At 45.4% G+C, this 14,804-nt stretch overlaps 1 protein-coding gene across 5 annotated transcripts in view; it reads left to right on the top strand.

Annotated features, from left to right (window-relative positions):
* Positions 1-14,804, top strand: part of CDK5RAP2 (CDK5 regulatory subunit associated protein 2) — a 181,320-nt gene that overhangs the window by 118,707 nt on the left and 47,809 nt on the right. For all 5 annotated transcript variants that reach the window (XM_079927833.1, XM_079927831.1, XM_079927832.1 and 2 more), the window contains 2 exons: positions 2,175-2,607; positions 12,959-13,169. In XM_079927833.1, the coding sequence (XP_079783959.1) occupies positions 2,175-2,607; positions 12,959-13,169 (644 nt within the window). The remainder of the gene's footprint in view (positions 1-2,174; positions 2,608-12,958; positions 13,170-14,804) is intronic.

The following is a 14,804-nucleotide window of genomic DNA, read 5'->3' as shown; positions in this document are numbered from 1 at the left end:
CAGTGCTTGCCCCCGCTCCAGTCTTCTTTTTTATAATTTTCTGTCTCAGTTTTATAACTTCCTCTCATTTTTATGAGTCTCTTTTTCTCCTTTATTTTTTAGATGATTGACACGTACTTATTTTAAGTCTTCTTCAGATTGCGTTATTGTTTTTATTTCCTCGAGTGTGGACTCTCTCCTCTGTCCGATTGCTGTCTTTCATAACAGTGGATTTTGTTTGCAGCAGTGGTTTGTGTCAGCAGCCCTGCTCCGCCCGCCATCCTTGCTCCTCCCTGTGCGGTGCTTTTGAAGTTGCCTTGACTTGTCTCTCTAGGTCTTACTTTAGGGGCATGAAATTTGCGTGGGTCTTCTTCCAACCATGGGAGTTAAATTTCCGCTTTCTGCGGATGCCCTCTTTATCATGGCAGTGGGTCTCCTCCTCTGTTTCTGACCTTTGGATACATCTTATTTGATTCTGAGTCCTGTAGTGCACCTTGACCATTTTTTTGTCTTGTCTGTTTTGCTGTCATTTACGTATGTTTAGAGCAGATGGTAGGGGCTCTTGAGTGTACTCTCACCACTGTCCTGACGGGAAATCTCTCCATTCATTCTCTACCCCCGGCACGTGTGTGGCCATGCACTCCGTCACACAGAGCCTCCCAGTGGCTCTCCTTTCCTTAACATGGCTGAGGTCTCCCTGCCCCACCTTCCAGCCTCACCTCCCTGCTCTCCACAGTGTGTCTTGACTCCGTTCATATTGTTTTCCATGCTTAGAAGGTTCCATTTCCCTTCCCCCAGCTAACCTCTCATCAACTCTAGAGGCCCTTTTTTGGCGTTCTTCCTGCCACCCCCAGTCTGGACACCCTGGGATGCTTGCCCGTAGCTTCCCAGACTTCCACGGTGCCTGTGTTTCTCTTTTTAGCCTGTGGAGTAGTGACTTGTTTACACAACTGCCTCTAACACCAGGCCCCGCAGGCTCTTCTGCAGCCCCAGCGCCCACTATAGTGTCTGGCCCAAGACACACACTCACGAGGGATTCTTCTGGAACCGCTCCAGAGTCTTCTACATGTTGGCTTAGTTTGAGTTCCTGGGAAAGCAGAGCCTGAGGTAACCACTTGGGTACAAGTGGTTTATTTGGGATGTGACTCCAGGCAGAAGGGAGGAGGGATGAGGGAGACTAAGGTAGGGATGGAGGCAAAGCCAGGAAGGCTGCCTTATGATCTGGTTGCGACTGTGGGCAGCTGGGCCTCCGCCCTGCCAGCCACCCTCTGAGGGACGGTGTAGACCCTGCGTCAGTGCTGGCCCTCTGAAGGTCGGGAGACTGGGACATTCACCCAACAGCTCTCTTCCTCCACTGGTTAGGGTTTCCCCTGGAGCTATAAATGGGTCCGCACTTGCCCGCTGCCCTGCTGGCCGGCTCAGAGAGCTCTGGGAAAGGGCCCAAGGCAGCAGAGAGATGCCGTGGGCGCTGGCGGAGGGACTGTCTACAAGAGCTGTCAACGCAGTTGCAGCTGAAATCCCAGGGAGGCCCAGGCCATGTGGCAAAGGGGCGTGAGAAGCATCTGCTACCCATACATGCTCTCGTTTAATCCTCACAGCGTCCTGTGGAGGAAAACTCACCTTGCTTTCCAAGAATCACAGAGTTAGAATCTGAAGCCATTTTGTCTGATTTCAAAGCCACTGCTCTTTTTATCCAGAGCAGTTCCCAGCATCCCTTCATTCGATACCTTTGCTGAGCACCGACTGTGCACCCTGATGGACCAGGTGGCTCATGGATCTGCCAGGTTGGCTAGATTCATCCAAAGCCATACTTGCCCCTGGATGTAGGGATGGGCCCAGGGGGGTGGGCGGACCTTGCAATCGTCATGCGTACCTTATGACTCTGTTTGCTCTTCCAAAGCCCAGCCTGCGTCCAGGTAGCTGTGTGCCCCCCTCACTTGCTGTGCACCTGCGCCAAATCAGTTCTCTCCTTCTCCTCCATGAAGGAGACATGTGGTACCTACCTGGTGTGGTTGTTCTGAGGTGACCTGAATAGCATAGTTGGCCTGGGTCCTGGCATGTGGCAAGTGCTCACTGTGTTTAAATTCAGCAGAATCTGGGCCAGAATCGATGGGGAAAACTTAGGAAAGTGGGTCGGTGACAAGGCCATAGCAGAAAGCTGAGTCCTCCCACTTCCTTCCCTTTTGGAAAAACAGGCCGGACCTTCTGAAAGTGCTCCGAGAACTGCTTCTGGAACAGATATGCTTGAGAGAGCAGGAAGCTTCGGGAGAACACCTTGACGGTAAAACGGAGAAGACACTTGGGCAGATGGCCGTTCAGCTAAGAGGTGAACTCGGGCATTTCATCCAAGCCAACTTGTCTTCCAAGCCACGTGATGAACTCGAGTGGCCTCCGGGAGCCCAGCTAGCAAAGGCGGCAGAGGCGTCCAGGGTGGAGCAGAAAGATGCCTCCGTGCAGACCATGGCTGTGGAGGGCGACACGGTCAGATTCAGACTCGAGGGCACGACAGAGCCTTGGGAAGAGAAGCCAACAGACGCCGTATTCGGCGCCGAGCCTCAGCCGGAGAGCTTGTGCGGGATGCCGGGGCGGCAGGCCGCTGCCCTCTCCTTCCCCAGCGGGACCGAAAAAGTAAGTTTCCCCACGTATTACTTACTTAGTTACTTACTAAATATAGACCGAAAACTTAAAAATCACCTCCGATCCCACTGCTTTTTAAAAATGTGTATAAAGTCTGGTGTCTCTCTCTGCCTGTACTTAATCTTGGCCTCTGCCTGGAGGTGTGTGTCCATCCTGAACTTCCCCAAAGTGTTACCAGCATTTCCTCCCTCCCTGTCTCCTCCGCCATCCCAGCCGTCTCTTCTTTATCTGTAACTCGTGATATCCGTGTGTTTTCATTATTAAAGCAGAGTCGTGTGTGTACATCTGTCTGTGGCTTACTGTTCCATGTTATGTATCAGGAACATCTTTCCTTGTAACGGCTGCTAAAATTCCACTGTGGGGAATGTACCAAAGTTTACATAATTTTCCCCTGTTGATGGACCTTTACTTTTGCCAGTTGCAGTAAAACTGGAATGACCTGACTTTAGGGGTAGGGACGAGAACCTAGGTTTTATTTTGTATGGACTTTGTGTCTTAGAGGTACCGTTCTGTGGGCTTTGTCTCCATTCTCTTATCCTTACAACACCCGGCAAAGGTAAGGAAGCCAGGTCCCGAGTGCCCATGGTCAGCCAGCTGTGAGAGGCCTGACTGCACAGCCGTGCCCTTTCCCTGGGTCAGGCTCCTGTCTAGCCTGTGCTGGCCCGAGTGGTAGGGTCTGGTTTTGGTGGGTGAATGCCTGCATTTTGCTTCAGTCAAGATCCTTTCTCTAGATGCTTCTCCTCAGATACCATCAAATATGCCAGATTGTGAAAAACCAGACTCTCCTGGCAATGTTTGATCGGACCTTTTACTAAAACCCTCCTGGGGAGGAGGGGTTGGGATTGAGGGGCCCCATAACAGAGAGATGGGAGCGGCTTGGGAGAGAAGGAGAGAGGTCGTGTTTGTGGTAGGGCTCCAGCGACTGGTCTCCTTGTTTCTGATGGGTGTTTTGTCTCTGAGAAATCAGCTGTGCACACTGCTTCATAGCATCAGAATGGAGAATTAAGTTTATTTTCTGACCAGTAAATTACCGCTTTTGTGCATACCAAAGAGAGTTAGATATATCATTAGCAAAATTGCTTTTGATTGTTTTAAATTATGCACCAAAACTGTAATTTCTAGAAAAGGGTTTTCTAAAGATATCAGTAGAGACCAAAAAAAAAGAAAAAAAGACACTGCCATTATATCAACAGTACTCGAGATGCAGATTTGTGCAATTTGGCTAGAATAGAGTTGCTCTCATCTGCCCCAGCTAGCTTAGTTTGTACCTGTGTATTAGGAAAACTAGATGTTGTGTGTGTGCATGTGTTTTTTTTCCCCCTGCTATCTATGAGGGAGATAGCATCCTATATTCAGGAAAATTGGATAATCAAATGAACTTAATTTCCCCAAATATATTGAAAAAAATTTTCCATTTGGAATTATCTTCCTGCTGGTATCTTCAAAAGGAAGGCTACTGTGTTTATTTTTTTTAGCATCTGCTATATATGCCAGGATTGTGCTAGATATTCTATTCATGTATCATCACAGTTAATCTTCTCACCAAGCATATTAGTTAGGTAGGTATTACCTACATTTTGCATGTGAAGAAATATAAGCTCTGAAAGGCTCAGAAAATTGTCCAGGGTGACTCAGCCGTTGAGAGGAGTAGCAGGGGCGTAAAGTGGAGTCTGGTTTTAGAGGCAGACAGGGATATTGTAACCCTACCTTTCTCAGGAAGGGAGGAGCTCTCTTACCACCAGTTTGGCCTCCGGTCTATGCAACGTAGAAGAAAATTTAATGGTCTTCTCTGTGGTCTTTGGTTGGTCAGGGAATCAGTAATCCTTGAGCTTAGGCTAGAACTGTGGCATCCTGTTAAAAAGAACATCTTTGCAGCCCAGGGGCGAAACAGGGAGACGGGACATACTTCTGGTTGAGTTACAGGGACGAGATGCTGGGCTGTACAGATACACCTGTGATTGCATTGGGCCTCGCCGCTCACCTGCTCTGAGTCCTTGGGTCAGTCACCTGACTTTCAGTGGCTCCAAGGGGATCATTGTGACCTGGCACCCGGGGCTGGCATGCTGGCTCCGTGAGGCCATGTGTGGCGAGTGCCTCGGGCCGTGTCCGTGGTAGGAGCTCAGGGTATGTGCATTCCTGTCCCCCGTCCGTCCCCAAGTGAGAAGTTCCAGGATGCCATCTTTAATAAGGTGGTAGGTGGGATTCTGTTCGGCATCCATAAGGTAGCATTTTGTGTGGTGTTATTTTGGAAGCGGCGTTAGGGTGACTGACGGCAGCCTTCCAGCCTGAAATTGGCTTTGGCATTTGTGCACTTGCAGCTATCTTCTCTGCTGCCATATGACACACAGATTTGGATCCAAGAATAGAGATTGGTGGAGTCTGAGGACCAAGCAAGTGACTTATTTTCCAGCCCTTTTTGATGAGGCGTCCACCTCCTCCCGAGTGGTCCCTGACACCACTGCAGACTGTTCTTGTCCTTGAACCTGTTCTCTCCTCTTGCGTGGAATTTCAGGGCAGAAAGGCTCTCACTTTTCTTAACTGGGCAGTAGAGGTTGAAGAGCTAGCCTGAGGCTCAGCTCTCCAGCCTTCTTATTGTATGACACTGGGCTGGTTGTTTGACGTCTCAGTTCTTCATCTGGAGAAAATAGGTATAATAACTTCTGTAATCCTCTGAGCTCTGGGAATGCATAGTTCACCCGAGGATTACGGGAGTACATGCTTGAAAGCATTTGACATCCTAGAACGTGCAACAAGGGCTCCTTCTTCTTCTTTGCTTCTTGAGAGGCTTTGCTGATTTCCTCCTTTCCAGGGTCCCAACCATTATCGACTACAATCAATTTTAGAACATAACCTTATCCCAGGCAGAAGCCCCGAGCCCATTAGCAGTCACTTACTATTTCCCCCAGCTGCGCACCCCTAGCTGAAGGCGGCCACTAAGCTTTTTTCTGTCTTTATAGATTTGCCTGCCCTGGATATTTCATATAAATGGAATCACGTAGTCTGTGATCTTTGGTGACTGGCTTCTTCTACTTAGCATAACGTTTTCAAGGTTCTTTCTTGCTGTAGCAGGTATCCGTCGTTCATTTCTTTTTATGGCCCAGTGATAGTCCGTTGTATGGATACCACATTTTATTTATCCATTCATTAGTTGATGGACATTTGGGCAGTTGCTACCTTTCGGATATTATGAATAATGTTGCTGTGAACATTCATGTACAAGTTTTTGTGTGTACCTGTGTTTTTAGTTCTCCGGGGTATAGATCTAGGAGTGGAATTGCTAGGTCATGTAGTAATTCTGTCTAACGGTTTGAGGAACTGCCAGACTCTTTTCTAAAGTGGCTGCAGCTAGTTTACAGAAGTTTCCACCAGCATGTGAGCGCTCCAGTTCCGCCGCATCCTCACCAGCAATTGTGATTATCTTTTCGATTATAGCCATCCTAATGGGTAGGGAGCGGTGATATTTCATTATGACTTGATTTGCATTTCCCTGATGATGAATGATTTGAACATCTTTTCATGTGCTTATTGACCATATGTATATCTCCTTTTGAGAAATGTCTTTCAGATCCTTTGCCCATCTTTTAACTGAGTTATTTGTGTTTGTTTATTTATTTATTTATGGCTGCGTTGGGTCTTTGTTGCTGCAGGCAAGCTTTCTCTAGTTGCAGCGAGGGGGTGCTACTCTTCATTGCGGTGGCTTCTCATTGCAGAGCACAGGCTCTAGGCACGCGGACTTCAGTAGTTGTGGCACGTGGGCTCAGTAGTTGTGGCTTGCAGGCTCTAGAGCTCAGGCTCAGTAGTTGTGGCGCACGGGCTGAGTTGCTCCACGGCATGTGGGATCTTCCCGGACCAGGGATCGAACCTGGGTCCCCTGCACTGGCAGGCGGATTCTTAACCACTGCGCCACCAGGGAAGTCCTAGGCCTCTTAAGTTATTATTTGTATGTTCATTCCACAAATAGATGTTGAGCACCTACTATATTACTAGTTCTTGTGCTCAAAGCTGTGGATAGAGTATGAATAAGAAATGCAGAATCCATGAATTCTAAAGCTTATAGGCTGGTGCAGAAGATAGACAAAGAACAAGTAATTGCATAGGCATTTAATTATTATGCTCCTAATCTTTTTCTGAGGAGAATTCTGAGCTGGCAGTGAGTATATAACAGGGAAATCAAGGCCCGTTCTCCTGAGGAAGGCACATTTGATCTGAGTCCTAATGAATGTGTTGGGATTAGTGGGAGAGGTGGGGGTGGGCAAGAAAAAGTATTCTAGGCAGAGGAGATAGCATATGCCAAGGTCCTGAGGAGGAAGGAACAAAGCATTCTGAGGAACTGATAGGAGGTCTCTGTGGCTGCAGGTTGGGGGGGTGGGGAGGGGCAGTAACTCAGGCTGTAATAGTGCACAACATGTGGGCTGTGGTAAAGACTGTGACCTTGGCCATACGAGAACTGGGGAACAATTAAAATAGTTTTAAGCAGGGGCGGGGGTGTGTTGCCTGTTTTGGTGCAGTATGGCAAGTGGGTTAGAAAGGGCAAGAATGAGTGTGGGGAGACACCCCAGGAGGCTGTTTCTGTGGCCTGGATGATAGCTTACAGCATCTTGGAGTTGGGGGGTGGCCGCGGAGGATGAGAAGTGACAGAAGAATTCATAGATACTTTGGGAGTTGGAGTTAGTGGAACCTGGTGAGTGATGCAATTGGGCAAGGTGCATAAAGGGAATTCTATTTTATTTTATTTTATTTCTTATCATCCCCCCACCCCCATCACCCCCGCTGCTTTCCCCCCTTGGTGTCCATACATTTGTTCTCTACGTCTGTGTCTCAATTTCTGCCCTGCAAGCCGGTTCATCTGTACCATTTTTCTAGGTTCCACATATATGTGCTGACATACGATACTTGTTTTTCTCTTGCTGACTTACTTCACTCTGTATGGCAGTCTCTAGATCCATCCATGTCTCTACAAATAACCCAATTTCGTTCATTTTTATGGCTGAGTAATATTCCATTGTGTATACGTACCACACCTTCTTTATCCATTCGTCTGTCGTTGGGTATTTAGGTTGCTTCCATGACCTCGCCATTGTAAATAGTGCTGCAATGAACATTGGGGTGCATGTGTCTTTTTGAATTATGGTTTTCTCTGTGTATATGCCCAGTAGTGGGATTGCTGGGTCATATGGTAATTCAATTTTTAGTTTTTTAAGGAACCTCCATACTGTTCTCCATAGTGGCTGTAACAATTTACATTCCCACCAACAGTGCAAGAGGGTTCCCTTTTCTCCACACCCTCTCCAGCATTTGTTGTTTGTAGATTTTCTGATGATGGCCATTCTGACTGGTGTGAGGTGATACCTCATTGTAGTTTTGATTTGCATTTCTCTAATAATTAGTGATGTTGAGCAGCTTTTCATGTGCTTCTTGGCCATCTGTATGTCTTCTTTGGAGAAATGGCTATTTAGGTGTTCTGCCCATTTTTGGATTGGGTTGTTTGTTTTTTTAATATTGAGCTGCATGAGCTGTTTATATATTTTGGAGATTAATCCTTTGTCCATTGATTTCGTTTGCAAATATTTTCTCCCATTCTGAGGGCTGTCTTTTCGTCTTGTTTATGGTTTCCTTTGCTGTGCAAAAGCTTTTAAGTTTCATTAGGTCCATTTGTTTATTTTTGTTTTTATTTCCATTGCTCTAGGAGGTGGATCAAAAAAGATCTTGCTGTGATTTATGTCAAAGAGTGTTCTTCCTATGTTTTCCTCTAAGAGTTTTATAGTATCCAGTCTTACATTTAGGTCTCTAATCCATTTCGAGTTTATTTTTGTGTATGGTGTTAGGGAGTGTTCTAATTTCATTCTTTTACATGTAGCTGTCCAGTTTTCCCAGCACCCACTTATTGAAGAGACTGTCTTTTCTCCGTTCCATATCCTTGCCTCCTTTGTCATAGATTAGTTGACCATAGGTGCGTGGGCTTATCTCTGGGCTTTCTATCTTGTTCCTTTGACCTATGTTTCTGTTTTTATGCCAGTACCGTATTGTCTTGAGTACTGTAGCTTTGTAGTATAGTCTGAAGTCAGGGAGTCTGATTCCTCCAGCTCTGTTTTTTTCCCTCAAGACTGTTTTGACTATTCGGGGTCTTTTGTGTCTCCAAACAAATTTTAAGATTTTTTGTTCTAGTTCCATAAAAAATGCCATTGGTAATTTGATAGGGATTGCATTGAATCTGTAGATTGCTTTGGGTAGTATAGTCATTTTCAAAATATTGATTCTTCCAATCCAAGAACATGGTATATCTCTCCATCAGTTGGTATCATCTTTAATTTCTTTCATCAGTGTCTCATAGTTTTCTGCATACAGGTCTTTTGTCTCCCTAGGTAGGTTTATTCCTAGGTATTTTATTCTTTTTGTTGCAGTGGTAAATGGGAGTGTTTCCTTAATTTCTCTTTCAGATTTTTCATCATTAGTGTATAGGAATGCAAGAGATTTCTGTGCATTAATTTTGTATCCTGCAACTTTACCAAATTCATTGATTAGTTCTAGTAGTTTTCTGGTGGCATCTTTAGGATTCTCTATGTGTAGTATCATGTCATCTGCAAACAGTGACAGTTTTACTTCTTCTTTTCCAACTTGTATTCCTTTTATTTCTTTTTCTTCTCTGATTGCCGTGGCTAGGATGTCCAAAACTATGTTGAATAATAGTGGTGAGGGTGGACATCCTTGTCTTGTTCCTGATCTTAGAGGAAATGCTTTCAGTTTTTCACCATTGAGAATGATGTTTGCTGTGGGTTTGTCATATATGGCCTTTATTTGGTTGAGGTAGGTTCCCTCTATGCCCACTTTCTGGAGAGTTTCTATCATAAATGGGTTTTGAATTTTGTCAAAAGCTTTTTCTTCATCTATGGAGATGATCATATGTTTTTTCTCCTTCAATTTGTTAATATGGTTTATCACATTGATTGATTTATGTATATTGAAGAATCCTTGCATCCCTGGGATAAATCCCACTTGATCATGGTGTATGATCCTTTTAATGTGTTGTTGGATTCTGTTTGCTAGTATTTTGTTGAGGATTTTTGCATCTGTATTCATCAGTGATATTGGTCTGTAATTTTCTTTTTTTGTAGTATCTTTGTCTGGTTTTGGTATCAGGGTGATGGTGGCCTCATAGAATGAGTTTGGGAGAGTTCCTTCCTCTGCAGTTTTTTGGAAGAGTTTGAGAAGGATGGGTGTTAGCTCTTCTCTAAATGTTTGATAGAATTCACCTGTGAAGCCATCTGATCCTGGACTTTTGTTTGTTGGAAGATTTTTAATTACAGTTTCAATTTCATTACTTGTGATTGGTCTGTTCATATTTTCTATTTCTTCCTGGTTCAGTCTTGGAAGGTTATACCTTTCTAAGAATTTGTCCATTTCTTCCAGGTTGTCCGTTTTATTGGCATAGAGTTGCTTGCAGTAGTCTCTTAGGATGCTTTGTATTTCTGCAGTGTCTGTTGTAACTTCTCCTTTTTCATTTCTAATTTTATTGATTTGAGTCCTCTCCCTCTTTTTCTTGATGAGTCTGGCTAATGGTTTATCAATTTTGTTTATCTTCTCAAAGAACCAGCTTTTAGTTTTCTTGATCCTTGCTATTGTTTTCTTTGTTTCTATTTCATTTATTTCTGCTCTGATCTTTATGATTTCTTTCCTTCTGCTAACTTTGGGTTTTGTTTGTTCTTTCTCTAGTTCCTTTAGGTGTAAGGTTAGATTGTTTATTTGAGATTTTTCTTGTTTCTTGAGGTAGGCTTGTATAGCTATAAACTTCCCTCTTAGAACTGCTTTTGCTGCATCCCATAGGTTTTGGATCATCGTGTTTTCATTGTCATTTGCCTCTAGGTATTTTTTGATTTCTTCTTTGATTTATTCAGTGATCTCTTGGTTATTTAGTAATGTACTGTTTAGCCTCCATGTGTTTGTGTGTTTTACGTTTTTTTCCCTGTAATTCATTTCTAATCTCATAGCGTTGTGATCAGAAAAGATGCTCAATATGACTTCAGTTTTCTTAAATTTGCTGTGGCTTGATTTGTGACCCAAGATGTGATCTATCCTGGAGAATGTTCCATGCGCACTTGAGAAGAAAGTGTAATCTGCTGTTTCTGGATGGAATGTCCTATAAATATCAATTAAATCTATCTGGTCTATTGTGTCATTTAAAGCTTGTGTTTCCTTATTTATTTTCATTTTGGATGATCTGTACATTGGTGTAAATGAGGTGTTAAAGTCCCCCACTATTACTGTGTTACTGTCGATTTCCTCTTTTATAGCTGTTAGCAGTTGCCTTATGTATTGAGGTGCTCCTATGTTGGTTGCATATATATTTATAATTGTTATATCTTCTTCTTGGATTGATCCTTTGATCATTATGTAGTGTCCTTCCTTGTCTCTTGTAACATTCTTTATTTTAAAGTCTATTTTATCTGATATGAGTATTGCTACTCCAGCTTTCTTTTGATTTCTGTTGGCATGGAATATCTTTTTCCATCCCCTCACTTTCAGTCTGTATGTGTCCCTAGGTCTGAAGTGGGTCTCTTGTAGACAGCATATAGATGGGTCTTGATTTTGTATCCATTCAGCAAGCCTGTGTCTTTTGGTTGGAACATTTAATCCATTCACGTTCAAGGTAATTATCAATATGTATGTTCCTGTGACCCTTTTCTTAATTGTTTGGAGTTTGTTTTTGTAGGTCCTTTTCTTCTCTTGTGTTTCCCACTTCGAGAAGTTTCTTTAGCATTTGTTGTAGAGCTGGTTTGGCGGTGCTGAATTCTCTTAGCTTTTGCTTGTCTGTAAAGCTTTTGATTTCTCCATCAAATCTGAATGAGATCCTTGCCGGGTAGAGTAATCGTGGTTGTAGATTCTTCCCTTTCATCACTTTAAGTATATCATGCCACTCCCTCTGGCTTGTAGAGTTTCTGCTGAGCAATCAGCTGTTAACCTTATGGGAGTTCCCTTGTATGTTATTTGTCGTTTTTCCCTTGCTGCTTTCAATAATTTTTCTTTGTCTTTAATTTTTGCCAGTTTCATTACTATGTGTCTCAGCGTGTTTCTCCTTGGGTTTATCCTGTATGGGACTTGCTGCGCTTCCTGGACTTGAGTGACTGTTTCCTTTTCCATGTTAGGGAAGTTTTTGATTATAATCTCTTCAAGTATTTTCCTGGGTCCTTTCTCTCTTCTCCTTCAGGGACCCCTATAATGTGAATGTTGTTGCGTTTAATGTTGTCCCAGAGGTCTCTTAGGCTGTCTTCATTTCTTACCATTCTTTTTTCTTTATTCTGTTCCGCAGCAGTGAATTCCACCATTCTGTCTTCCAGGTCACTTATTCATTCTTCTGTCTCAGTTATTCTGCTATTGATTTCTTCTAGTGTGGTTTTCATTTCAATTATTGTATTGTTCACCTCTGTTCATTTGTTCTTTAATTCTTCTAGGTCTTTGTTAAACATTTCTTGCCTCTTCTCCATCTTTGCCTCCATTCTTTTTCCAAGGTCCTGGACCATCTTCACTATCATTGTTCTGAATTCTTTTTCTGGAAGGTTGCCTATCTCCACTTCATTTAGTTGTTTTTCTGGGGTTTTATCTTGTTCCTTCATCTGGTACATAGCCCTCTGCCTTTTCCTCTTGTCGTTCTTCTTGCTTCTGCTGTCTGCCCTCTGGTGGATGAGGCTGTCTAAGAGGCTTGTGCAGGTTCCCTCAGGGGATTTTAAAAATGGCTCCAGTTTTTGTCTGTGCAGCAAGTGGAGGGTGGTCTGATTCCCCGAGACAGAGGTCGTCTGAGTGCTGGAGCTGTGCAATGCAGACCTGGGGTGATAGAATGAAGGAGCCCAGCTTTCAGTTGACTTGGGAGGGCTGGTGGGCCGTCAGAAATGTGTAGGTTGGGCAGGTTCGGAGCTCTGGGCCTGGGAAATAGCCATGGGACTAGGCACCTAGTGGCCCCCGAACAACTGAGTAAGGGGTGGTTCTGGTGGCCTGGCGGGGTGAGAGGCAGATTGACTTAGACTTAGGAGAGGGTGGGAAGTGAGGAAATCGATAAGGAGCTAGAAAACGTTTCCCAGAAGGTTGTGTGGGGAAAAGGACTGCCGTGTAGGGAGCATCTGGAACGTTCAGAGAGACACGGCCGGGCTTAAGAGGGTGTCAGGGAGGAACAGCTTGGCACTTGTCAGTCAGAGGGGGGACCTGCCAAGACACAGCTCTGCAGGCCGGGGGATAAACGGAGGTGCCGTTATCTGGACAGGCACTTTGAGTCCTGTTTTATAAGGTTGGCACGAGCGTGTTGACTGTGCGACCAGAGGAAGTGTATTCATTGTCTCCCTGGGTGTACTTTCAGGACATGAAGAAGTCCCGCTTGCCCATCCTGATAAAAGCATCGCGGCCACTAGGGAGTGTGTGCCAGCTCCCTGCCCCCCAGGAGGTGGTGGCCCAGCAGCAGGGGGAGCTGAAGGAGTGTAAAATTCACAACAAGCAACGTCACCAGAAGTTAATTCTGGCTGAAGCAGTGATGGAGGGGAGGCCAGCACCAGAAAAAGCGCTCCTGAAAGGTAAGCACCAAGGAAACCGTATCCTCTGCGAGAAGATGAACGGCGTGACAGGACGGCCAGAAACGTCAGCCGCGTTGTTTGGAATTGCAATACGTTTGAGTATAAATTTCATGAATTGCAGTGACTAATCTTGACTCTTGACAAATATACAATCGAGGGAACACGGTAAGGAAAGCTCATTTGTTGCTTTCATTTTATTCCAGAGGGGGCAGAGGGGGCCTGGTCGTGCTCCCAGGCCTGTGAGGTCACTGCCCCCTTCACTTGCAGTTGTCTGGGGGCTCCATCTGTGGAGGCCTCAGTCCTCTTTGCAGGGTTCTCTGGATGGCCAGGCCACAGTTGTTCGGGTTCTTCGGTGCTCATTCTAAACCCTACTGAACTTATGGCTTCTAGAAGTGACCTGCCTCCCTACTCACTTGGAATCTGCTGTCTTTGCTCTCCTGGGAGCTCCCCAAGTAGAGAGCCTTGGGGTTACAGAGTATCAGGGTGAGACTCCTAGACTTGGAGGGAGCACGTCAGTGGGATCCTCTAGCCCGAGACAGTGGTGCGTAAGAGATGTTGCCCCTTTGAGAGTCTGGGGGAGGCTGAGGGCCTTCTCATGCGTGGAGCACCGTCCATCATCTTTAGAGCGCTCGTGAATCCACAAGAGCACTTCTCTTGACTCCTGATTTTTTTTTTTTTTTTTTTTTTTGCGGTACACGGGCCTCTCACTGTTGTGGCCTCTCCCATTGCGGAGCACAGGCTCCGGACGCTCAGGCTCAGCGGCCATTGCTCACGGGCCCAGCTGCTCTGTGGCATGTGGGATCTTCCCAGACCAGGGGCACGAACTCGTGTCCCCTGCATCGGCAGGCGGACTCTCAACCACTGCGCCACCAGGGAAGCCCTTGACTCCTGATTTTGAACTTCTGCTCTAAGCGAATGACAACAGCATGCAATAACAAGAACGGCAACAGTGGTCTTTTATGTATTTATTCGGAAAGGATGTATCAGGTCCTCCTGGCACTGGGGAGATAGTGAACAAAAGAGACCGAGTCTGTGTCCAGCTTGTGTATCACAGGGGTAGGAAGGCAGTAAGCCGTGAGCAGATGTATCGTGTGTGAAATGGTCCGTGCTGTGGAGGGAGATAAAGCTGGTGAAGGACACGGGTAACGTGGAGCGGGGGTCGGGTTTGCTAAGGTACGTGGAGTCGTAGAGAGCGCCTCCCCGATGAGGCGATATTCGGGCGGAACCAGGAGGAGAAGGGGTCAGGGTGGTGGTAGACCCGCTAGGCCCTCATAGGCAGTCTAGGGCTTTGTCTTTTACTCCGGGTAAGGTTGGAAACGGCCAGAGGGTTTTGAGCAGCGGAGTCACGTGATCTGACTTATGCTTTAAAGCAGGGATTGGCAAACTGTGTCCTGTGGACCAGGCTCGCTGTGGGTTTTTGTAAAGTTTTATGGGAGCACGGCCCCCTGCATTCATTTGCGCATTGTCTGTGATGGCCTTTGCGCTGTGATGCAGGGTTGAGTAGTTGTGGTGGAGACCCCGGGGCTTGCAGTCTCAAATATTCGTTTTTTGACTTTTGAAGAAAAGTAGGCAGGCCTCTGCTTTAAAGGATCACTTTTTTAAAAAAGATAATTTTATTTATTTATTCAATTATTT

This window comes from Stenella coeruleoalba, assembly GCF_951394435.1.
Source record: "Stenella coeruleoalba genome assembly, chromosome: 7".
NCBI classification, from domain to species: Eukaryota; Metazoa; Chordata; class Mammalia; order Artiodactyla; family Delphinidae; genus Stenella; species Stenella coeruleoalba.
Note: the sequence above shows the minus strand (reverse complement) of the source record. Positions and strands in the feature narration are given on the sequence as shown.